The sequence below is a fragment of the Mesoplodon densirostris genome, chromosome 14 (genome assembly GCF_025265405.1).
Source record: "Mesoplodon densirostris isolate mMesDen1 chromosome 14, mMesDen1 primary haplotype, whole genome shotgun sequence".
Taxonomy (NCBI): Eukaryota; Metazoa; Chordata; class Mammalia; order Artiodactyla; family Ziphiidae; genus Mesoplodon; species Mesoplodon densirostris.
In genome coordinates, this window is record NC_082674.1 from 46,146,728 (window position 1) to 46,171,359 (window position 24,632).

The 24,632-nt window shown below is 34.2% G+C and overlaps 1 protein-coding gene across 3 annotated transcripts in view; it reads right to left on the minus strand.

Annotated features, from left to right (window-relative positions):
- The window catches only part of RTN4 (reticulon 4), a 68,025-nt gene that overhangs the window by 25,601 nt on the left and 17,792 nt on the right, over nucleotides 1–24,632 (minus strand). The window contains exons 2-3 of one of the 3 annotated variants that reach the window (XM_060117886.1): nucleotides 24,510–24,566; nucleotides 21,426–23,822 (exon numbers count right to left, since the gene is read on the minus strand). The exons of 1 other annotated variant lie outside the window; for it this stretch is intronic. In XM_060117886.1, coding sequence (XP_059973869.1) covers nucleotides 21,426–23,822; nucleotides 24,510–24,566 — 2,454 coding nt within the window. The remainder of the gene's footprint in view (nucleotides 1–21,425; nucleotides 23,823–24,509; nucleotides 24,567–24,632) is intronic. One more of the 3 variants, XM_060117887.1, reaches the window with a different exon arrangement.

Genomic DNA, 24,632 nt, shown 5'->3' on the forward strand with positions numbered 1-24,632 from the left:
CATTACATGTGATCCACTGAAAATCAACCACAAAAATATCATGTTGTACTACCAAACAATTTTGTAGTAAAAAATACACACCAAAAAGCCCAAAAACTTGATCCATCTCTGTTCATTCTAAGACTTATGCACAGCTGTGATTACAACCTAAACTTTGTTAAAAATAAACTAAAACTTATTTTCATAACTGTTGGTTTTATGTTTCAAGATAAAGTCTTAACCAAATCTTTTTCCCTCCGTTATTTGCCATGAAATTTGAGCTTACTTTAAGTGCTTGTTTCCCTTAGATTAAGTATCCTCAAGTAGAAAATGTCTTAATATACTGAAGGAAGGTAAAACTACCTATGATTGTTGCTGCCTTCTTAGGAAAATCCAAATTCCTCTGAGACAGAAAACAGTGAGGTTCAATAACCACCACAACAATTTATTTAATTAATTAGTTCATGTTGTTTTCAACACTTCCTTTAATCCCACATTCCATTTCCAGCTTTATTAGAAGATGACAAAAAATACAGCAGAAAATAATTCTAACTTCCCACTTCCAACTTTACTTCTTGTTGGCATACACACATTACAAGAAATAGGCACCAAACCTTAGAAATAGCAAATTGCTGCCAAAATCCTGTTTTCTACTAATAAAAACTAAATGGAAAACATACTGTTCCATAACTCTATAAACCTGAAAAGCTTAATAAACTGGAATGGGGGAAAAGTCTGAGCAAATTACTAGTTTAAAAAGAGAATCAACTTCACTAGTAGGTAAACTAGTTATAGTTATACTTCTATAACCTTACACACCTATGGCACACACTCAGTATAAATGCTCAATGAATAAATAGCTAATAGTACAGATAATGAAATAAGGTAAAGTATTCACATCACTGACCAGAATAATCTATTTTAATTTTAGATTATTTAAGTGGAAAAAATACACAAATGAGTATATACAACAACTATACACTAGCAACAGCTATTCTTATGGAAAATCAGAATTTTGGCAAATTTGTAATCTGAGAGTAGTAATTCCTAAATCTGTCTCAATTGCCAACTCTTAACAATAGACTTGCAGAAGTATCATTAACATTTAATAATTTTTTAATCTTAAATTGCTTTGAGCTACATAGAATAAATATAAGATCGTGGTATCGAGGAGAGACAAACAGTATTTTAGTGTCTAGCAATACCTTACATAAATGCCTAAAAGGTGATTGGATTAAAAAGTTTGAAAGCAATGAGGCAGATTTAAATAGATATACATTATACACACATAAACACACATCCAGTGACATAAATGAGCATTATCCATGATAATGACCCTATGCCACTAGCTGTCTAGTCCTGAACAAATAATTTAATCTCTTTAGTTTTCTTGGTTTCCTTACCCATAAAACAAGAATAAGTGACTATTAAGATGTCTTGCCTGTGGGTATGATATAAAAATCCTGGATTTACAAAAGTTGCTTAAGTTAATTAATTGCTCCTTTAAAAAGGGGTAAGGTAGGGGATCCTTTTTATTTCTCCCATTTGAAAAAACATTTTAAAAAATTCCCAAGGATGGATGTATAAGACTCAAGGCCAGGAGTAAACCTGCCTGAACATCAAAGTTCTCATCCTGTCACTTTGTTGAAAAGCTGTGCGGAGTCAATGAGGAGACCCAGTGATAAGGCCACCACTGTTTCTTCTGCCTTCAAGGAATTTACAGACTAGAAAAAAAAGCCAATATTTATATATATATATATATATATATATATATATATATATAATATATTTTTTATTATATATATATTTCATTATTGCATGTATTATATACATATATATTAGTTATATATAACTGTAATATATACAGATATAGATATATAACTGTAACAGAAGGCACAAAATGAAAAACCAAGAGATAGGAGTTCTGAGGAATACTGGATTCCCTCCACCTGTGAATACTTCAGGTGAATACTTCAGGAAGGATTGGGCTTTTGACAAGACTTGGGCAAAATGAAATGGGAAGGGGGATTTTAGACAGAGAGAAAAACACAAGCAAATGCAAAGAACAGGCATGTTTAGGAAGCAAGTCCATCAACGTGGCCGGAGACAGAGTAATGGGAGATGGGATTATAAAGGCTAGGACTAGACCATGGAATGCCTCTTAAAAGTCCAGGATAGTACGAACTTAATTTGAAAAGTAAAGGAAAACCCCTTAAGTGCTATGATTAGAGCCATACTTTAGGAAGATTAATTTGGCTTAACATATAGGATTTAGTGGAAAAACCAGTTAGAAGTTCTGAGGAATTAAGAGTACTAGATTTGGGTAAATAAAGAAAACTGAGAAGATATTTCCATTGCTCCCACTACTTATCCATGCAAGGCTTTAAACCATATATAGGAGAAAAAAATTACAAATTTACTCTTTTTCAATTTAAACCTGGTTCTCATCAAGTAATTTACTTAAAACTGACAAAATAGCTATCTTATAAAGAGTTAAAACCATCAGAAATGCATATGTAGTACTTAATCTTTGCCAAGGTTTCAGGACAGACACTCCTATACATTACTCAAAATAATTTGTATCTTTCTGAAGGGAAGTTCTGCAACATGAACCAAAAGCCTAAATACTATAACCCAGCAATTTGGAAATAATTATGAATAAGAGCAATAATTTATATTCAATTATATTCATTTTAGCATTCTTCATGTTTGCAAAAATTTAGGAATAACTTGAATATTTAACTATAAGGGATTAACAGTACATACTTAGAATACTACACCCAGTAAAACAATGTAGAATATTTCTAAATGAAAGGTATTTCCCCATTTAGTGTGAGAAAAATGATTATAGAACAAAATGTACCATACGTAACCCCAACACATACACACACCGTTAGAAATACACACCAAAACCACTCTGTGAAGTGATAGTTTTATTCTTCCACAGACCTTCTACAACATACACACATACATACACACACACAGTGTTGCACTACTAAACCAAGACCTAGAAGAAATATCTAATGAAATGACTAAACGCTGGGTTTCAACTAAGTTTAGAACTGAAAAGCAGGAGGCTTCCTCCAATCAATAGGTCTCGCAATTGATTAACACCCAAGTTCCCTTCTCAGGATTTTTTTGGGGGGGGGGGATTCTCAGGGGTATTTATTTCAAGCAGCCAAGACCCCTTCTCCTCTCTACCTGAATGTCAGTATGAGTGTACACCTTTACCCATATACTCAGTAACCTTAAGCTTTGAAAGAAAATGAAAGTGACTTAGCAAAAGTAAAGATAAGGGAGCCCTACAAGAACCTCTGCAAGAAGTATGCTCCAGAAATGGTCCAAAGTCAGTTTTTGTCTTGCCATATAATCAAACTGAATTTTAATGCTAGAAACATTTCTGTCCCCATCCTACACAAACTCCTCTCAAAGGTCACCTACAGTATGTTAACTGCCAAATCCCCCAAACACTACTAATGATGGGTAGTGTTGTACATTTTCCTAAAATTCAACAAGGTCCACAATCATTTCTCAATCTTCACATTAAATGGCTTCTCTCTAGTATTTAACCATCCATTCCCTCTCGAAAAATCTCTCCCTCCCTAATTTCAGGGAAACCAGCCCTAACCTGCTGCTTTTACTGCTCCGACTATAACTTCCTGATCCCTCCTTGTGCTGCATGTCCCCACAATATAGGTTTTAGGCTCTCCTTCCTTAATCTTGTTCTTTTTATGCAAATATCCTCACAGTATTCATCTGTCTCACTTTGCATTCAATTCCCAATTCTGCATTCATCATTAAGCCTGTCATTTCTCTGAGCTTCAAATATGAAGTTTCCAAAACAGAACTTTGCATCATTTCTACCTACTTTAGCTCTGTTTCTACTGACACTAAAGCACTAGCATTGCCAAGGTTGCACTCTGACTGAAATTTCATGTTGTCCTTTGAGTCCCTCCCTCACCCTAGTCCCACAAATCTATGTCAAATATCAAGTATTCCTTTCTAAGTTTCTCAAACCTGTCACCTCCTTTTCATTCCTACTTCAGGCCAAGTTCAGGCACATCTGGGCACAAATACAGTCATCCTGTTCTGCCTCTAAGTTCTTCTCCAATTTATCTTATATAGCACCCCAAAACAGTCTTTCAAAACTGCTGTCATTTTACCACTCCCTACTTTAAAACATCCAAAGGCTCTTTATTTCCTTTATGATAAAATCCAAAAGTCAATGTCTTCTGCAATCTGACCCAGGGTATCTTTTCATAAAACCAGAGAACATCAAAATTGGAACACTAGAAATCATGCAGAAGAGGAAACTGAAGACCAAAAACGGTAAGGTTCTCACTCTGGCCAAAATCAAAACATACGAGAACAGAAACTTTAAAACCTAGGTTGCTGTTTCCTACATTTGCCTAATATTAACATAACCCTTTGTCAAGGTGCTTAATATATTGCCATGCCTTTCCCCTATAAATTCTGATTTGGTAGATCTGAATAGGGTCACAGGAATCATATAAAAATAAAGAAGCACTAGGTGATTCTCCTCTTCAGGGAAGTTTGAGGAAACCTGACCTAGATCTTACAAGTCTTCTACATCCTCTACTTATACCAATCTTATCTTTCAACTACTATCCTATAAATATTCTCTTCTACCCAGAAAGCTCTATTCACTGTCTAAATTACACCTTGTTTAGTGGTTAAATCATTCTCCCACCCCACCCAAACCCCCAAACCTACCCAATTCCTTCTATTTTAAGCTCTTGAAAATCTTCTGACTGTCTTAATCAATGCTTTCCATTTTAACCCCAATAATCAAGTACTTCATAGATTTCATTTGTTGTAAGTATCCCGCTAAGAACAATAGAAAATCCAAGATGAAAAATGTATAAAATATAAATTATTAATTTTGGTCTTAGCCTGCAAGATAAATGTCTTAAATACTAGTTAATAAGCTAAAAAAAAAAAAAAAAAAAAACCAAAAAAACCAAACTCTTTAAAACACGGAATCAGAGTATCTCTCACTTCTTTATACCCTTACATGTTACCATAATCAGATGTACCAACTGGATGTGTTTCAACCATGGGACTTAAGGAGGGAACAAGGGTGGCAAAAGAGTAGAATAATATATGGGCTTAAGTTTACTTTTTAATATACCTAGAAAGCTTAGATTCTTTCCTCTATCGCCACACTTTTCATAAAATGAGGAAAAACTCACTCCATGGCAGTTTCAGCTTCTCACGGATTTCCATTTAAATCATAACCTCTAATCTGCAACGTTAAAATTAGCTGCTGATAAACACTAAAATATAACTTAAGCAATGAATCAGAACAATAGGTAAAGTTAGTCTTCCCAAGCAAAAAAGCCAAACACTAAAAAAATATCAGGCCATTCCACTTACATACAAAATGAGGCTCCCCAGAGACAGACATTCAAGAGTAAATTTGATTTTATACTTAGTACCTAAAAATAATCAAAATAAATGTCTGGTATAATAATATGGACTATACTGGATCTTAATTTCTCTAATCTCAAAATATTCCTAAATTAGTTTAGCAAATAAAGAACTTAAGATGCTGTTAAATGGTCTAAGACTCAAATTATTAATACAGAGCCTTAATAGTTGCTGAGTAGGCCCTGATGTGACTTTTCACTTATTTTTAAAGTCTGGATTTACTGTATTGTTATCACTACTATCAGTTTTACTTATCAAAAACTAATATAGCAATTTACTTTCCCTTTGTAATGCTAATGGTCAGAAGGATGAAGAAATAAAAATCATTCTGTTCATTACATTCACATGTAAAGAAACCATAAAGGTAAAAATCCAAAGCTATATTATATTCTGTTAAGTGTTAACTGTAAAATCTTTCCAATGTCTCAATATGAACTCAATCTTAAGCTCACCTTTTCCCCACAATACTTTATTGAACCAATTTTTAAAAGGATGTTGTAAAGGTTCCTGTAATTAGCTCCACATATTGCTTTTAGAAACATTATCACCAATCCTGCTAAGAATTCTGCTATAGAAATAATTTTTTTTAATTATAAAACTTGAATGTGGCCAGAAAAACAAATTGCTTGTGTGGAATGTCTAATTGGACTACTTAAAAATAGCTCTAATATGGGAACATATGTATATGTATAACTGATTCAATTTGTTATAAAGCAGAAACTAACACACCATTGTAAAGCAATTATACTCCAATAAAGATGTTAAAAAAATAGCTCTAATAATTTTTAAGACAATTTATTATAAGGTCAGATACACAGCCCACCCACCTTCCCTTTTTCTTAAAATGGCACATTTAACCATCTACATAATAAAATACTTTAAAAATATTCATTACACTTACAAGCTTAAATTCTTACACAACCCCAATCCACTGAGACTTGAAAGGATCTGGGCTTTCAAGGGGGAGGAAAGGGGATCAAGATCACTGATTGGTTATTACAAGGACAAAGGTTAGTGACTTAAATATGGACCCACATTTAAAACTACTGTGTATACATTTTAACCATTTTAAGATATACAAAATTATAATCTAATTAAAAGGTGACTGGTAATAACTTTAAAGGTTCAATAATATTTCCAAAGAAGAAAACAGGCTTACTGCAAACACAGGATCTTGCTACCTACAAACCTTTGGATAGAATTTCAACTATCACCAAGTCAAATTAAAAAAAAAAAAATACATAGTCACAGAAAATATGTCATTATGGAATACAAACATGGCTATGTAGATTTATCACACCAAAGTGACCAAATGAAATTATGTTAAAACTATATTGTTCACAACATGCAAGATTAAATAATAGAACCTAATCAACGATAGGACTGCAAAGACTAAATCAAATGCCAGTGAAACAGAACAGCGTGACATTTTCTCATACATAACGAACTGCAAAAACACATTTGAAATAGCTGTTTTAATCCTTTACTCTTAAACCCTTCATAGGCTTCATTTTCAATCCAAAATATATCTAAATTGCAAAGCTTATTCATAGAAATATATATTACTGGTCACATTAAAAAATGAATAAAAGATTAAAAAGCAGATATACCCTTGTCCTTCCAATTTTTCTTCTGACCGTCCATCTCTTGTCACGATCTGCCCTACAGATGCAATTATCAATTATGCATACCAACAGAAAAGCTGTAACTGCAAAAATCTACCCCCTGAGACATGAAATATCCGTTTCCTCAACCGTATCTGCAGTCTCCTCTGCTGCACAACTGCAGCAGGACTGAAGTCACCTGACGCCTTCTGGGTGTGGAGCAGTCTGACGCAGTGCAATCTGTAACTAGGCTACTAATACTCAGGCACTACCGCCTTCCTCTATCTGTTTATTGTTCTAGTCTTTTGCTTGTTGCTCACACCAAATGGAGCTACTTTTGCAGGGGGAGGGGCAGGCCACCAAAAGAAAAGAAAGAGGGTTGTTCTTCTGGCAGAGTAAACCACTGAATATATTTGAAATGCACTTAAAGCCATGTACAGTTTTTTTAAATCTTATTTTGTTTTATTTTTATTTATTTATTTTTTGATAATTATGCTGCTGGTTTCCAGCTTCATTTAAAACTTTAAAATCAATGGTTACCTGATAAGATAAAAATGGACTGATCCAAAGAAGGGTAACAGCTTAAATTTCAAGCCTGGGAAATGCGAGTCTCTTCTTACTTTCTCTTAAATTATCAGCATTTTGCACCCTTATGAGGGTGTGACAGGAGAATCACAAAGTCAAATTATTAATGTTTACTGAATATGTTACTTAAATAGAAAAACGTTTTTACTTAATTTCAGCAATCTCGTATTTCTAAGGTAATGCTATCTTTTCCTTCTTTTGCAACTACAGAAATCCAGAGACTTGCAAATATATACTTATTCTTAATTACCACCTGCTCCAAATCGATCTTTCAATAAATATCTATTAGACACCACTGCAGGTACTATTAATAGACTCTTTGCTTGAGGAGAAATATTCATGCACTAATTATACCACATTTGCTTTGGGAAAGTGACGTAAGACCAAACTAAAATTTTATTGATAAAACAAAAACAAATCTATATAAGAAATTTCCGAAATTTTTGTTCAACTTTATAAAACTGGCATTCGTTCCAGTGCAGAATATTACATCTTTACTAACGTCTCACAACTGTTTTAACTGATATTACCATTTGACTTAGCAGAAAAGGCAACATACAATGACAAATCAGCGAAAATATTTTTAAATGTGAGATATGCTGAAGCATTATAAGATATGGAGCCTATGTACGAAACTACATACTTCAGAAGACTTTTATAGCTACACTGAAATAGGTATGATAATTTTTGGAACTTGCTGTAAAAAAACTGTGTGGGCTGCAAAACCCTGCAAAATTCTTCAAATCAGAAGTGGCCTGAATATCCAGAACTCAGTTCTTTTCCTCTCTGCCTCTCTAACTCCAAACATAAATAAAGCAAAGCAATTTTTAAAGAGAGTCTAGTATTCTCAGCTCAGAAGTTAATATTTAACTTTAAACTTTATTCACTGAACCCTTGTATAATGTGATATTTGAGAACAGTTGTCACCAAGTCATATCATAGCTGAAAATCTCTGGCCTCTTCATGCAATAGTTAGAAATCCCAAACTATTCATTAACTACATAATATTTTCAAAATAGTATTTTCTAATAATGAATCCCTTAAGACTAAAGGCCAATAAATACTTTAGCATTAGAATAACGCACTCAAAAACATCGCCCAAACACTGTTTTGAAGTCAGAGATTACTACATTAATAGTAGGGGGAGAAAAAAGATTTCTTGAGACAAAGGGTATTTACCATTCATTTTATTCACATCTTCCAGTACTTGACTTGGTGTAACAATTTTTAAAAATCATCTGAGACAGCAAGAACATATAATAACACCCATTCATAATAGCTCCCCTGGCAGATTAAGAAGTCAAAATAGGAGCCCTGAAATTAGACCTTACATAGTAATATCTAATTCTTTAGCTTTTATGATCTTTGCAATTTAGGCTATTAAGTTTACAGGGAAAACTAACTAAGATAAATCAATTTACATTTTGCCCATTTCTTTCTTAGAAAGTTTTAAAACTAGAGTTGTTTTAAGTTTGGTAACCTAAGGAAAAAGTGCTTAAATTTGAAAATCTGATGAGACCAATCTGTTAAAAATGTAAAGCCACTGGGCTAGGCTTATTGTGATGAGAGGATCAAATGAGTTTGTGTATGCAAAAGGCCTTAGGACAGTGCCTGATAAAAAGTGGCCCTGTGTAAGTGCTAGCTATTTACTATTATTATGCTAAAAATTTTAACCGTAAAACCACAAGGAAATAAAGCCTGTAAATCATATCTAAGAAAGTGCATATATTAAGCCATTTAATTCTAGGCAATAACCCAATACCCTCTTTAAAAAGAAGCGCCGCACCACCACCACACACATACACACACACACACACACACACACACACACACACACACACTACTGTGCTTTGTTATTATAGTTCTATTCTCCTCCAGCTGAGAAAAAATGTTATATGGGTAGATTACAGGTCCTATTCCATATTAAATCCCAAGATAACAGGCAAATAGAGAACATAAATCTGTTAAAAACTTACTTGTTTTCCTTCAAATATTTAACATTTTGTTTAAAAATGAAAAATTATTTCAAGGACAATTTTCAAATAGAGCAGATATATATACCACATTGATTACTTGGGATAGGAACTTATTTTCCCTTAAAAGTAAAGGCTTCCAAAGGAGAGAAGCACAGAAGATTCCTTTATTTATAATACAAGCAAATAAAAGTGCTGTCTGAACTCTAAGTCCTACTGCATATTGTGCATGGGGGTAGGGAGGGGGGGAATTCTTCTTTTCCTAAACTCAAAATCAGCCTTACACTGAACTTTTGAAATCACCTGTTCTGAGTTCATGATTGGCAACTTCCATTCCTCAATGTCCTTATACCCAGTATCTCCCCAAAGCATGACAAAAACCAATGACCAAAACTGCCCCAAACACACCCCTAACTCCTTTCCAAACAGTACCCATGCTCTAAAATTACCTACACTCTCTACATTTCTCTTCTCTTCATATCTCAGATCAAAACTCTTTCTTCATGCACTTACCTCATTAGCAGGAAAATTATATGATTAAAATAAGTCCTACTAAAGAATAAAAAACTCCTTTCTCTATAACACTCTCATAAACGTGTGTGTGTGTGTGTGTGTGTGTGTGTGTGTGTCTTGTACCTAAGTGGCAGTATTTCAAACAGTAGAGGACTGTATTTTGGAATAGGCAACAATATGTAAACTCTAAGACCTCCTAGGCCAGCTCTCCCAAGATATTCCTCTTTTTCCATTTCTTTCCTTCCTCTAATTCTGAACCCCAGAAAAATTCAAGTTTTTGTTTTGCTTTGTTTGCTTTACAATGTTCAGAAATGAAGGCAAATAAGGTGAGAAAGAGGTGGTCATTTGGATTGAAAGTGCTACTCTCTAAACTGGGGGTTGCTTGTATACAATTCTTGATAGCTAAAAAAAATTATTTCTACTTTCCAGCAATAGACAACAGGACTTTTTAATAAAAAAAAAAAATTACAGCTACACAGTAAGTTTTAAACTTACTTCAAAATTTAATTATTCTGAGCTATACAAAAGTATAAAACTAAACATATGTCCCATTACTGAAAGATATTAAATAATGCTGTTTAATACCATATGCTGTAATGTAATGCCCTCTATGGACTAAATTACAGCACTTCAGCACTAACTACTGAATTGAACTTTAAGACATGAACAAAGACTTTGGTTTAGAAAATGAATGACAAGTTAAAAAATAACCAAAATATAATGAGCATTTTAAGGTCTATAAACAATTTCATATAAGCTGATAAAAATACATACTAAAAATCATACAGAAAGAAACTGATACTATTCAATGAGAACTAAATAAATGTTGATTTCTTATATTATAATCTAAAATAAATACACAGATAATCCAAAAGATCCAAAGCATTTTTAAATCTGGAATTTAAAAATTTAATAGTCATTGGGTTTTGAACAGATCTTTTAAAACTTTTAAGTTTTCACTAAAGTACATGTTTGGGGGAATATTTAAGGTCATTTCATAATGTTTATCATAGCATGATTCAAGCATTTGTTTGATTCAGTACAATGTGTCAAAATTCAAAATCCTTTTATAAAGTCATTTTCAAAGTCATTTGTTAGTGTGAAGCAAATATCCACAACTCACTAAATTTCTCGGCCCAACTGAATTTCCATATGGTCAATTACAGAGCGTTCCAAAGACATCGTTTTCTATCTACAACACTAGATGGCACCAACACCCATAGTACCGTGGACTGTCCAACCCAAAGCATGCAATCTGGCTAAAACTGTTCTCAATTTTCTGGCTCTTCCTTAGGATTGCTGTCTGGTACTAGGGAACTATCAGAGTGTGATGGGGATAGGAAAACAACTCCAACACCAAAAAAGCATGTTGGATAAAATGATCTCTGACCAGAATTCAAAATCAATTTTGAACAGATCAGAATTAAACATAAAAATGAAACTATAAATTAGTAAAAAAATTAAAAGTTATAAATTTTCCCACGTGAAAACTGAAAATATCCACCAAAATGTAAAGTAAAACAAAAATTATTTAGAAAACTAAGGGAAAACTGTAACATGACAAGGATTTGCATCCATTCTATATAAAGAACTCTCATAAAATCAGAAAGAGGTGATTCTAAATTTTAAAATGGGCAAAGGGTATGAACAGGCAATTCACAAAAGAAATACAAACAGCCAATAAATATGTGGAACATGCTCACCTGCACTAATAATCGAAGATCAAAATAGCAAGATAACTACTTTAACCTATCAAACTGGTAAAGGTTTAAAAAAAAAAAAAAAAAGACAGGTATACAATGTCTGGAAGGATATATGAGAAGTCTAGTAAATGACTCTAGGAAGGAGCACTAGGCAGCTTAGTTAAGACAGGAAGAAGACTTACTGTAATAGTACTTTTTGAATTTTGTATAATGTATAAGTCCTTAGTTATCCAAATTTTCTGATTAAAAAATATTAATAAATAATACTAATTGTTGGTGATCAATAGAGAAATGGGTTGTTGTCTTACTCCATTAGAAGGGTAAATATCAGTACAAGTTGTGACAAGGGATTAATCTGCAAAATATACGAAGAGTTCATGCAGCTCAATATCAAAAAAAAAAACCCAATCAAAAAGCAGGCAGAAGATCTAAATAGATATTTCTCCAAAGAAGATATACAGATGGCTGAAAAGCACATGAAAAGATGCTCAATGTCACTATTAGAGAAATGCAAATCAAAACTACAATGAGGTATTACCTCACACCAGTCAGAATAGCCATCATCCAAAAGTCTATAAACAATAAATGCTGGAGAGGGTGTGGAGAAAAGGGCACCCTCCTACACTGTTGGGGGGAATGTAAATTGATACAGCCACCACAGAGAACAATATGGAGGTTCCTTTAAAAACTAAATATAGAACTGCCATATGATCTAGCAATCCCACTCCTGGGCATATAACGGAGAAAACTAGTTCAAAAAGATACATGTACCCAAGTGTTCATTGCAACACTATTTACAATAGCCAGGACATGGAAGCAATCTAAATGTCCATCAACAGAGGAATGGATAAAGAAAGATGTGGTACATATATACAATGGAATATTACTCAGCCATAAAAAGGAACAAAATTGTGCCATATGTACAGACATGGATGGACCTAGAGACTGTCATACAAAGTGAAGTCAGAAAGAGAAAAACAAACATCATTAGCTTATATGTGGAATCTAGAAAAATGATACAGATGAACTTATGTGCAAAGCAGAAATAGAGACACAGACATAGAGAACAAACATACGGATACTAAGGGGGAAGGTGGTGGGTGGGATGAATTGGGAGATCGGGATTGACAATATATAAACTACTATGTAAAAAATAGATAACTAATGAGAACCTACTGTATAGCACAGGGAACTCTACTCAGTGCTCTGTGGTGACCTAAATGGGAAGGAAATCCAAAAAAGAGGGGATATATGTATATGTATAGGTGATTCACTTTGCTGTATAGCAGAAACTAACACAACGTTGTAAAGCAACTATATTCCAATAAAAAAATTTTAAAAATTAGTACAAGTTTTCTGACAGCCAATTTTTGTCAAAACACTTAAAAATGCACATACCCATTTCCTAGGATTTTATTTCTAGTAACTTATGGAAAAGAATAATTTGGAGATATGTACAACATATTTAAACATAAACAGCATTATTTATAAATTAAAAAAACGAGACAATCTAAGGATCCTAGAGAACTGATTAAATTATAATATATCCAATACCAAGGAACACTAAACATTAGATAATCACACAGCAGAAAAATAAAGAAATGGAAATTTTGGCATTGTGCAATATAATATATTGCTGAATTTTGTAAAGCAATAAACAATATATAACGTATGATCCCAGTTTGGAAAAACACTTTTTTTCACTGCATTCATAAAGTATCCATATGCATAGAAACAGACTAGAAGAAATATTCTAAAATACAAGCAATGATTATGTCTGGGCAATACAATTACAATTTTTTTTTCATCTACATGCTTTTTCTCTACTTCTCAAATTTGTACAATTAGCATATATTACTTCAGATTGCTTCATGTACTGCTACCCTGACTTCACTGACAGCAGGTCCCTGAGAGAAATTCTAACTACTAAATTTAACTGAAGCTCAAATAGATTAAAACATCTGCCCAGGGTCATACAGCTAATCGGGAATAAAACCAGGATTAGATCTTAGGTATGTAAGACGCCCAAGATGAAGTTCTTTCAACCATATTATATGTAGCAGTATCTATCTTTTATAAAGGTTCATATTTCATATTTATTTTCAATCTGTATTGGACCCACAGTTAGCACTAAATAAATCCACACTAATTTGACAATGTCAAACATTTAAGTAAATATAATCATTTCCTTATTAATAAGTCAGTTTCTAATTTAGCTACACTTATATTTACTCAAAGCCTTCCACTTGAGTAGATAATTCTACTCAATGTGTTAGATTAAACATTTTCATTTTTCAGGGTACTTAAATTTCTACTTTCATCAGATTAACTGCTCACTGTCCTAATCAAAATCCAAATAATAATATTCAAGAAGCATCCTATATATGCTCACTAAAAATGTATTTTAACAAAATACTTAATATCTATAATGCTTTACTGAGAAAGCCCAAAAGCCATATAATCAATTTTCTTAATTAATATAAGAAAAATGTTTTAAGTTATAAACATCATCAAAAGAAAGCTCTTATTCATGAACACATTTAAGAAGTATCTATAAATTGGCAAAGGATAATTTTTAATTCTTTACCTAAATAAATGGGCCATTTTTCAGCGAGTTCTTTATTATGGCAATACAATTTGGTTATTCCTGGAAAGCACACACTTTAAGTATAATGAATAATTAACTTCTGGTTGGTTTACACTTCACTCACCAATAGTTCCAAGAGGTCAGCAAAACACAATCTATACTTTGATTATGAACTTAAAACGTTCTGTGCACTAGTGGCAAACCAGGCAACCAACAAACATGTATTAAGCAATCACTATCATTAAGTCAAGATCTCAGTGGTTTGGAGGGGAGACATTAGCACCTTTCTTCACCAATGACCCACCAACAACAAAGACAGCAGTTGTCCAGCTGAATAACAATAGGGTTATTCAGTCTCCACGTGAAAGCAACAGAATGTTACCCTCATTCTAATATCCCTACTTATAGAGGACCACATGAGAAAATGTACACAATGTTCCTGAACCAATGTTCCTGACGTTTTTAAAATGCCTTGCATTGGTTAATGCCCCCAACACAACAGGTATGTAATAAAAGCAGCAGCACCCTGGTCGTCTGCTATTTAGGACAATAACTGCTTGCTCCAAAACTGTGAAGGGGACAAAACCTAGGTCACATCCCAGTTCTTCACTTGTCGGAAAAAATATCTCCTTTGTGGAACTGGATAAGAACTAATATAAATAAGAAAGTTAGTCAACTAATCTATGACAAAGGAGACAAGAATATACAGAAAAGACAGTCTCTTCTATAAGTGGTGCTGGAAAAACTGGACAGCTACAGATAAAAGAATAAAATTAAAACACTCTCTAACACCATACACAAGAATAAACTCAAGATGGATTAAAGACCTAAATGTGAGGCCAGAAACTATAAAACTCTTAGAGGAAAACATAGGCAGAACACTCTCTGACATAAATCGCAGCAAGATCTTTTTTGATCCACCTGCTAATGAAAATAAAAACAAAAATAAACAAATGGAACCTAATGAAACTTAAAGGCTTTTGCACAGCAAAGGAAACCATAAACAAAACAAGATACGCCATAGAATGGGAGAAAATATTTGCAAACAAACCAACCAACAAAGGATTAATCTCCAAAATATATCAACAGCTTATGCAGCTCAACATCAAAAAAAACAAACACCACAATCAAAAAATGGGCAGAAGATCTAAATAGACATTTCTCTAAAGACATACAGATGGCAAAAAGCACATGAAAAGATGATCAACAACACTAATTATTAAAGAAATGCAAATCAGAACTACAATGAGGTATCACATCACACCAGTCACAATGGCCATCATCAAAAAAACTACAAACAACAAATGCTGGGGAGGGTGTGGAGAAAAGGGAACCCTCCTACACTGTTGGTGGGAAAGTAAACTGGTACAACCATTATGGAGAACAGTATGTAGGTTCCTTAAAAAAATAAATATAGAACTAACATATGATCCAGCAATTCCACTCCTGGGCATATATCCGGAGAAAACTGTAATTCAAAAAGATACATGCACCCCAATGTTCACTGCAGCACCATTTACAATAGCCATACATGGAAGCAACTTAAATGTCCATCGACAGAGGAGTGGATAAACAAGATGTGGCACACATATACAATGGAATATTACTCAGCCATAAAAAAGGACGAAATAATGCCATTTGCAGAAACATGGATGGACCTAGAGATTATCATACTGAGTGAAGTCAGACAGAGAAAGACAAATATCATATGATATCGCTTATATGTGATCTAATCCAAAAAAAATGGTACAAATTATTTACAAAACAGAAATAAGAGTCACAGACATAGAAAACAAACTTATGGTTACCAGAGTGTAAGGGGTGGGGGTGGGGGATAAATTGAGAGATTGGGACTGACATATACACACTACTATATGTAAAACACATAACTAATAAGTACCTACTGTATAGCACAGGGAATTCTACTCAATACTCTGCAGTGACCCATATGGGAAAAGAATCTAAAAAAGAGTGGATATATGTATATGTGTAACTGATTCACTTTGCTGTACACCTGAAACTAACACAACATTGTAAATCAACTATACTCCAATAAAAATTTTTAAAAAAAAAGTAAGTTAGCCCAATGTCTGGAACACAATAGAAGCTCAAAAGTATTGTGCTTACTACATAATTTGCTATGCAACCTTGGTAAAGTTTTGTAACATCCCCAGATTTAGGTTTTGTCATCCATGAAATCATTCCTTCTTTCAGATATGGTGAAGACTAAATGAGATGACTATGTGAAAATGCTTGGTGCTTAAAAGATTTCCCATAAATGGTAGTCTCCCCTTTCTAGGTAAAATGCAAAGAATTCAGCTTCTTTTCTCAGCCTTTCAAAATTCTTAATTTAAAAATGTCCTAGAGAGAAAGAAAACCTAAAACTGAAAGCAAACTGAAACAAATCTAACTTTATTTCAAATGAGTATTATAACCACACTGAAGACGGGGGAAGGTAGAAGGAAAAGGGAAAATAAAACTAATCCGAGTAACCTGGGCAGGGTTGAGGGAGGTGGATTTAAAAAATAAACCTGAACCCTTTACTATGTTTATTATAATGATATTATAAAACATTCTAAAACTATTTTAGATGTACTCAAGGATTAAACAAATTAATAAATGTATTGGTAGTGTTAGAAGCCAGGTTCTCACTATAGAAGGAACATACAAATGTGAAATGAGGGAAGAAAGAAATAGTCCTCTGGGAATGATTTGGATTTGGAGGTATCTATGTAAACACATGATTTCATAAATATATAAATAAATATGTGTATGTTTATTTGTATGTATGTATACAAGTATTTCCTACCTTGGTCCACTGGAAGGGCTAAAATATAAAAACCCCACAGGAGCAAAGTACAATTAGCATCCAGCTCTTGATCACTGAAAGGAATCAGGAATCCTTGGAGAAACTGCTGACTTCAGGGCTGGGACAGAGTGGGCAAAAGAGGAGCCTACACCATTTCGTTATGCTGGAAAGTAAGAAGTGATTCCCTCTCCACTCTTAAAAAAAAAAGGACAGCTGCATGTCCTTGAGCCAATTTGAAGGGGAGCCCTCCAAATCTGTGACAATTGACAACCAAAATAATTAAGTACAGTAATGAATTATAAACCACTGGGGGGAAAAGAGAAATTCATGAATCCATACTGATAATTAATTAGTTAATTAATGGAAAAGGAGAGCTCTTGCTAAGAGTAGAATGCCAGCGTTGACTGATAAATGTGGAGAAAGTATTAGAACTGAAAAATCATCTTTTGCAAACAATGGTAAAGAATAAATCAATCAAGAATCATCAATAGATACTAAATCTAGGGAGGGAATTTTGATGGAGGGCAGGATATTTACATGGTCTTGAAGTGTCACCCATCAGACTGCTTATTAGTTGTCAGGAAGGAAGAAAGATAGTAATTATACAATAAGGAAAACAGGAACCACCTTGACCAGATGGTATAAATTAAACCTCATCAATGAGGGACTGACGAATAGTAGGTACCTCCAGATTGCTATGAGAGGGGCACTACATTATCTTCATTTTGGCCATGAATCCACAAACTCAATCTAATCACTAAGAAACATTAGACAAACGCAAAACAAGGAACTTTCTATTAAAAAGGAAGAAGGGAAAGGGCCTGTGTTCTTTAAAAATGTTACAATCATAAGAGATAAAGACTGGAAATGTCCCAGATTAAAGGAGCCAAAGGTAACATAACTAAATGCAAAACCTGGCACTACACTGGACCTTGTAGTAGAGGACACTACAAAGAACATTATTAGGTCAACTAACACAACTAGAATATGGATGGTAGATTAGAAAAAAGTATTGTATGAATGTAAAATTTACAAAGTTAATAGCTGTACTGAGGTTATGTAAGAGAATATCCCTTTTTAAAGTATTTAGGGGTAAAACAGAATGTATATAACTTAGTCTCAAATGGTTCAGGAAAAAAAGGATACACTGTATCTATGTATCCATTGTCTAGTTATCTATAAAAAGAGAGATCATAAATAATAACGTAAATGGAGAAATGTTAGTAGGTAAATTTAGATGAAGAGTATAAGACATTCTTTGTACTACTTTTATTTTTGCAATTGTTTTTAAGTTTGAACTTATTTCCAAATGAAAGTTAATTTTAAAAAAGCAATCATCCTTTTTTTAAAAAAAAAAACTCTCTAAATGAGACCATAAGTTTAAAAAAAATTCTGCTTAATTCCAGTCAGAGAAAATTTAGCATCCAGTGTATCATAATCCCTCCTTAGCACAGATTGGTTTTTCAGTTTAGTTCTGAATAAACCTGAATGTTTCTTTTCACTGAGTCACCCATGGCCAGTCTCAAATCCATCTATGTCCCTAGCTTCAAGTGAATAGTTTGAATAGCTTCAGTTTCTACATAACTGACCATAATACCCACACATATACACCTGCCCCAAAAATACCAAAACAGGATTTGGAAAACTTTTATTATATTTATATAAATGAACAGGTCTATGTGTTTACTCATATTTGCTAACTGTAGCTTTTATAGAAGCATCTCTTTGTGAAGCCATTCCTAATATTCCAAGGTAGAGACAGCCTCTCTGTGCCCTTAGTATGTGTTGATGATCTTCCACTTCCAATCATACACTTATATCCCTAAACTGTCATTCTATGCCAAACTGGGACTTCCATGCATCATCTGAGAAGATTTCAACTGTCATCTGGTAGTGCTGCCTATCAGTTAGCTATTCTTTTCAGAAGTTTCACTATCTGGGTCTATATTTAGTAGTATAAATTTAAGCAATTATTAGAATACTGTAACTTATACATTTATATTTAAAATGAGTGGAAAGTGAAAAATTAAAGTGCTAGTGATAATGATAATAAATTTTAAAAAATGGAAACCATCAGGGTACTGAAAGCATAAATCTTTAGCCACAATTTTTTTTTAAAAGTAAATAAAAACATATATGAAACGCTGAGCCTCTAAATAATGACGTACAGTGAAAGAAAAAACAGAATGAATGTTCATAATTATGAACTGAGAAAAATCAGTATTTACATTTCATTGTTAAGAATACAGTTTGAGGGCCTCCCTGGTGGCGCAGTGGTTGAGAGTCCGCCTGCCGATGCAGGGGATATGGGTTCGTGCCCCGGTCTGGGAGGATCCCATATGCCGTGGAGCGGCTGGGCCCGTGAGCCATGGCCGCTGGGCCTGCGCATCCGGAGCCTGTGCTCCGCAACGGGAGAGGCCACAACAGTGAGAGGCCCACATACCGCAAAAAGAAAAAAAAAAAAAAAAGAATACAGTTTGACAGAATTCCCTGGTGGTCCAGTAGTTAGACCTCGGTGCTTTCACTGCTGTGACCTGGGTTCTATCCCTGGTTGGGGAACTAAGCTCCCACAAGCCACATGGCGTGGCCAAAAAAAAAAAAAAAGAATACAGTTAGATAAAATACCCTTATCAAGGGAGAAGACTAGTATTCATTTTTCTCATAACAAATTTTATCCAAAAATATCAATAAGGCATCAATGTCTGCATCAATAATACCTTGCTCATCTCCCTTACAAAATCAGCCTTTCTTCCCAAAATTAAAATTGAATTTTGCCTACAAATGTCATTTTAAGAAAACAAGGGAAACAAACGGGAGATAATAAATTATCTGAGCAAGTTTTATTTATTATTTAATACTTATCAATACTTTCAGGTTTAAATAAGAATAAGAATCAGAATTACTGAATCTGATTCAGTAATAAGAATCAAAACTTTTAAAAAACACCTAAATATATCATAATCAAGGATGTAGAAAATCGTTAACCATCTGAGAATAGGGATTACCATTATAACACCTTCCCTCCCTTCTGACAAATTCTCAATCCTTATCTTAACTGAGCGCTCTAGTATTTGATAATGTTGAGCAATTCCTCCAACTTTAAATCTTCCTCTTCCCTCGGCTCCCCCTAGTTGATGTCTGTGGCTTTAATTACAATCTCTGAGCCCATGGTAAATACACACATACGGTCAAGGTCTCTCTCAAGAGCTTCATGTTTAATACCCATCATTCTTGGATGTCTCATAGGTACCTTAATGACAACATATTCAAAACTGAGTTTTTTATTTTCTCCCACTTTATTTTCTCATGTTCCCTAACTCAGTTTCTCATACTGCCATGTATCTGCACATACAAGAAACCCAGGTTTCCTAGAGTAAGCTTTAACTCCTCCCCTTAACTTTCATGTCCAATTCCAATCAAACACTAAGTACTATGTCTCCATGCTCATCCCATTGCCTTACGTTCATAATTTCCTCTTTCTTCAATTACAGCAACTCTAAACTGGTCTCTGCCACCAGTACTACCTATCTCCAATGCATAAGTGTATTCAGTAAATACACAGTAATCATCTAAATTAGAATGCTAAATAAAAAACACATGTACAAATCACTTTACACAAATCAGATATGTGGGAAGTGTAGAGTCAAAAGAAAAAAATGAGAATTAGTACTTTTCAGGAGAATTAAAAATAGCATACCTCAATTTATACTTTTCAACAAAACATCTAATACTCAATATGCTTAACTTTATACCTTTTACTGGAAATTATTGCATTATATTGAAAGATCAGAAACAGGTAACAGAAATGTTCTTTCATCAAAATTTTTAAATGAAGATATTTCTGGGAAAACAAAAGTAAACACATCTGAAAATATTTTGTTTTAATACCTCTTGCTCTTCATGCTACCAGGAAACACTAAAGCAAAAGAAAAGAAGGGAAAAGACATTGAAGCCAATTCTAAAAAAAGTTTTTTCTAGTTCCATGGTGCAATATAAAAATGACCAACAAATAATTGTGTGGAAAAGCTAAGAGCAAGGGTGCATGATGAGTGCAAGCGGGCTAGAAAAAGCACTAAAATCTTAAACTGAGACAGTAAAAAGAATTCTTATCAATGTGATATATCAGACACTATAAATGTAACATACTACACAAAATGTAGTAGAATGTTCCATAGGTCAAAAGGTGGCAAGAAAGCACAAAATAATGTATGGATTGATTACCTGAAGTTTTACTCAGCTCTGCTGAAAATATAGCAGATGGTGGTCTGTGCTCTTTTTCTGTATCAGAAGGAAGTTTTTTCTCAGCTTCTTTCACAAGAACTTTGGGTTTAACTATACTGCCTATCCCTGTTTGAGCATCCACAGCAGAAACATCTGGAGGCAGTAAGGGCACCTTTGAAGTATCAGCCCTATCTTTGGAGAACTCATCTGGGACATGAACTTCTTCTTCATCTTTAGGCTGTACACTCTTGACAGAAACGTCATGGGGTAATTCTGAGCAAGGCAATGACCCAGCTCCATCCTGGACACTAGCAACTTCACTTTTGTAGGATATTTCTAGGTCAGTGTATTCCCTGACTAATGTAGGAGAAGTATCTGTTTTAGAACTGACAAATGTAGGGAACTCATCTATAATCTCAATTGGAGATGAATCTGAAAATGTTTCACTCTCTGTTATTTTTGCTTCCTTAGCAATAAATAAGCCATCATTTGAATAACCTGCAGTATTGGGCTCCTCCATCTCCAAAGGAATTTTCACCTTTTGGATCAATGTTGAAACTTCATTAGATGATAAGGTATCTTTTGTGGTATCTAAATTGGGCTGAAAAGATTCCAAATACGGCTTTCCCCCCTCAGGTGGTGGTGAAGCACTGAGTTTTTCCTTATTTTCATGTTCTATCATTGATTCAGATGAAGTTTCAATGAGATTTTCTTTTACAAGTATCACAGCTTCATCTTGTTTTTGTGGAACTTCAGGAATTGAATCATCACTAAATAAGTCAACTGGTTCAGAATCAGGTGAGGAATCTTCAACTAGCTCAGAATGAGTGGGCACCAGCTGTGCAACTTTTGCTATTTCTGAATAACCAGAGAAATCTGGAGTTGGTTCAGTAGAGAGCTTTGTTTCTTTAATTAAATCACATGCAATAGATATATAAGGAGCTTCTGTTTCTTGAACAGCTACACTAATACTTTCAGGCTCTTTAATTTCTTCATTCATTCCTGATACTTTTTTTAGTGATACATTCATGGCCTCTTCATATGGTGGGGGATTTTCAGGCTCAAGTTTTATGCTTTCGTAATTAACCGAAGGAGGAGCTTCTAATGGTGATGAACTGAGCTGCACTGCAGAAGCACCAGCACTAGGAACTATAGAATTTAATGGCGCTTCCATGACAATGTCAGGCAAAACTGGTGAAGGAGTAGCTTCAGATTCTTCAAAGGATGGGCAAAGCTGTGCTACAGGGTAAAGTGACTCCTGCATAGCTTCTGAAGTTTGAACCAAGTCCATTTTTGTTTCAAAGGCAATTTTTGTACCCGTAGCTTCACTCAATTCACTTTCACATGCTTCCTGTACTAAGTCTGGGGTTAGACCTTCAGGCATGTTTGCCACTACTCCCTTAGTCACCTCTGATAAATGATCTGTTGTGTCATAATCTGTCTTAGAATCCTGTGTTGCCACAAGGAAAGGGTTTGATGTTTTGGCACTAGCATTCTTCTCTGTTACAATTTGGGCCTTTTTTTCTTCTATTTTTTTTTCATCTGTCTTATTTTCTGAAGTATGATCTTCCAACAAGGGGAAAATGTTTGCAGAAGGATTAAAGGGAGCACATGTGATATATGCTCCTGAACCATCTTTTATAGCTTCTGGTGTACTAGGAAATGAAGTATCATCATTACTACTTTCACTATCTTTTTCACGATTTGTTTGTTCAAGGCTATCTGAAAAACGTTTCTCATCCACTTTACCTTCCAATTTGCTCTCTATATTACCTCCAGCGGCCAAAACATCACTATCTTGCTTATAAGTATCTTTTACTTCCCAGACTCGCTCAAATGGTTTGAAGTCTGCATATTCCTCCCTCATAGGAGCTTCTGCTACAATTCCCTTTTCATTAAAACCGTCTTTTGTTTTTTCTGGAGACATAACTCTATCCTCTTCTTTAACTGCTTTGGTAAGGACTATAGGTAACTCTTGCTGAGTACGAAGGATGTTATTACTAACTAAGTCCTCTTCTTCATCTTTATTCTTCACAATTATTTCTTCCCTAGGATTTGCTACTGTTATGGCAGATTCTGCTCTTGGAGAGCCACAGAATGATGATCCCATTTCTGAGTATTCCAATTCTGAAAACTCTGGTAAATCTCTGTCTACAAATGGTTTTTTTGCCTTCTCTGAGAATTCTTTAGAAGCTTCATCTGAAATTTCTCGAAGTGTTCCTTCGGTAGGTAGTACTGCTGGTAAATTACCAAGGTATTCATGTTCTTTAAAAGAAGCAGCTGAGAGAGGAGCTAAAGAAGGAAGAGAAGCAGCAGTTTCAAGCAGGACAGATGGAAAATCCTCTTGACCAGCAGAAACAGTGTTACCTGGCTGCTCCTTCAAATCCATAATTTTTTCTGTGACCATGGACAGAAAGGAAAGTTAGAGAATGCCAGTGTTCTCAGATTTAATGCAAGTTTTATGACAGATTCAAAAATACTGTTAGTAAAGACTTACTGATAACTAAAATGCTAATAACATTTAGTTAATAAATAATAATTAAGTAGACTGAATCATAATTGAAAAATTAAAGCTATTGTCAAAAAACATGTGCATGGCTACAGAAGCTATTATATACTATGCAAAGACATCAAGTCTTTGAGAAAAACCTCACGTACAATTAACTGAGAAAAGCTACTTCTAACTAGTCTCAGAGGAAGAAATGAGGATTTGAGAAGAGAGTTTGACAGCATAAGAAAGAAAGGGCCCTGGATAATTAACTGTCATAGGCTGACATTCTTTTCTATGAAAGCCTGTCAGCTATAAGCAAATAAACTGTATTTGGAAAAAATGACTAGTCAATATGTAAACATAAATCAAGGGGCCAAGAATTCCTTACACATTTCCAATTATTAATCAGGTTTCTGCCCATTTCTCTCTTGGACACTGCATATAAAATGCAAATTTCAACTTGGTCAGTAGATAAACATTCTTGGAACCATGCTTATTTTTAGTAAATTCAAACTACTAAGCACAGAGTGAACATAACTAAAGAATTAAAGTTAGAATACACAGAGGGTAAAAGGCTAGCAGAAAGAACTTGCCTGCAGAGGAGTGTATCACAGGCTCAGATGCAGCAGGAAGAGCAAAAAGTGTCTCATCTGAAAAACAAATAGAATATAACCTCAGCAGAAATAAAGACAGAGTTGGAAGGAGACTAAAGAGGA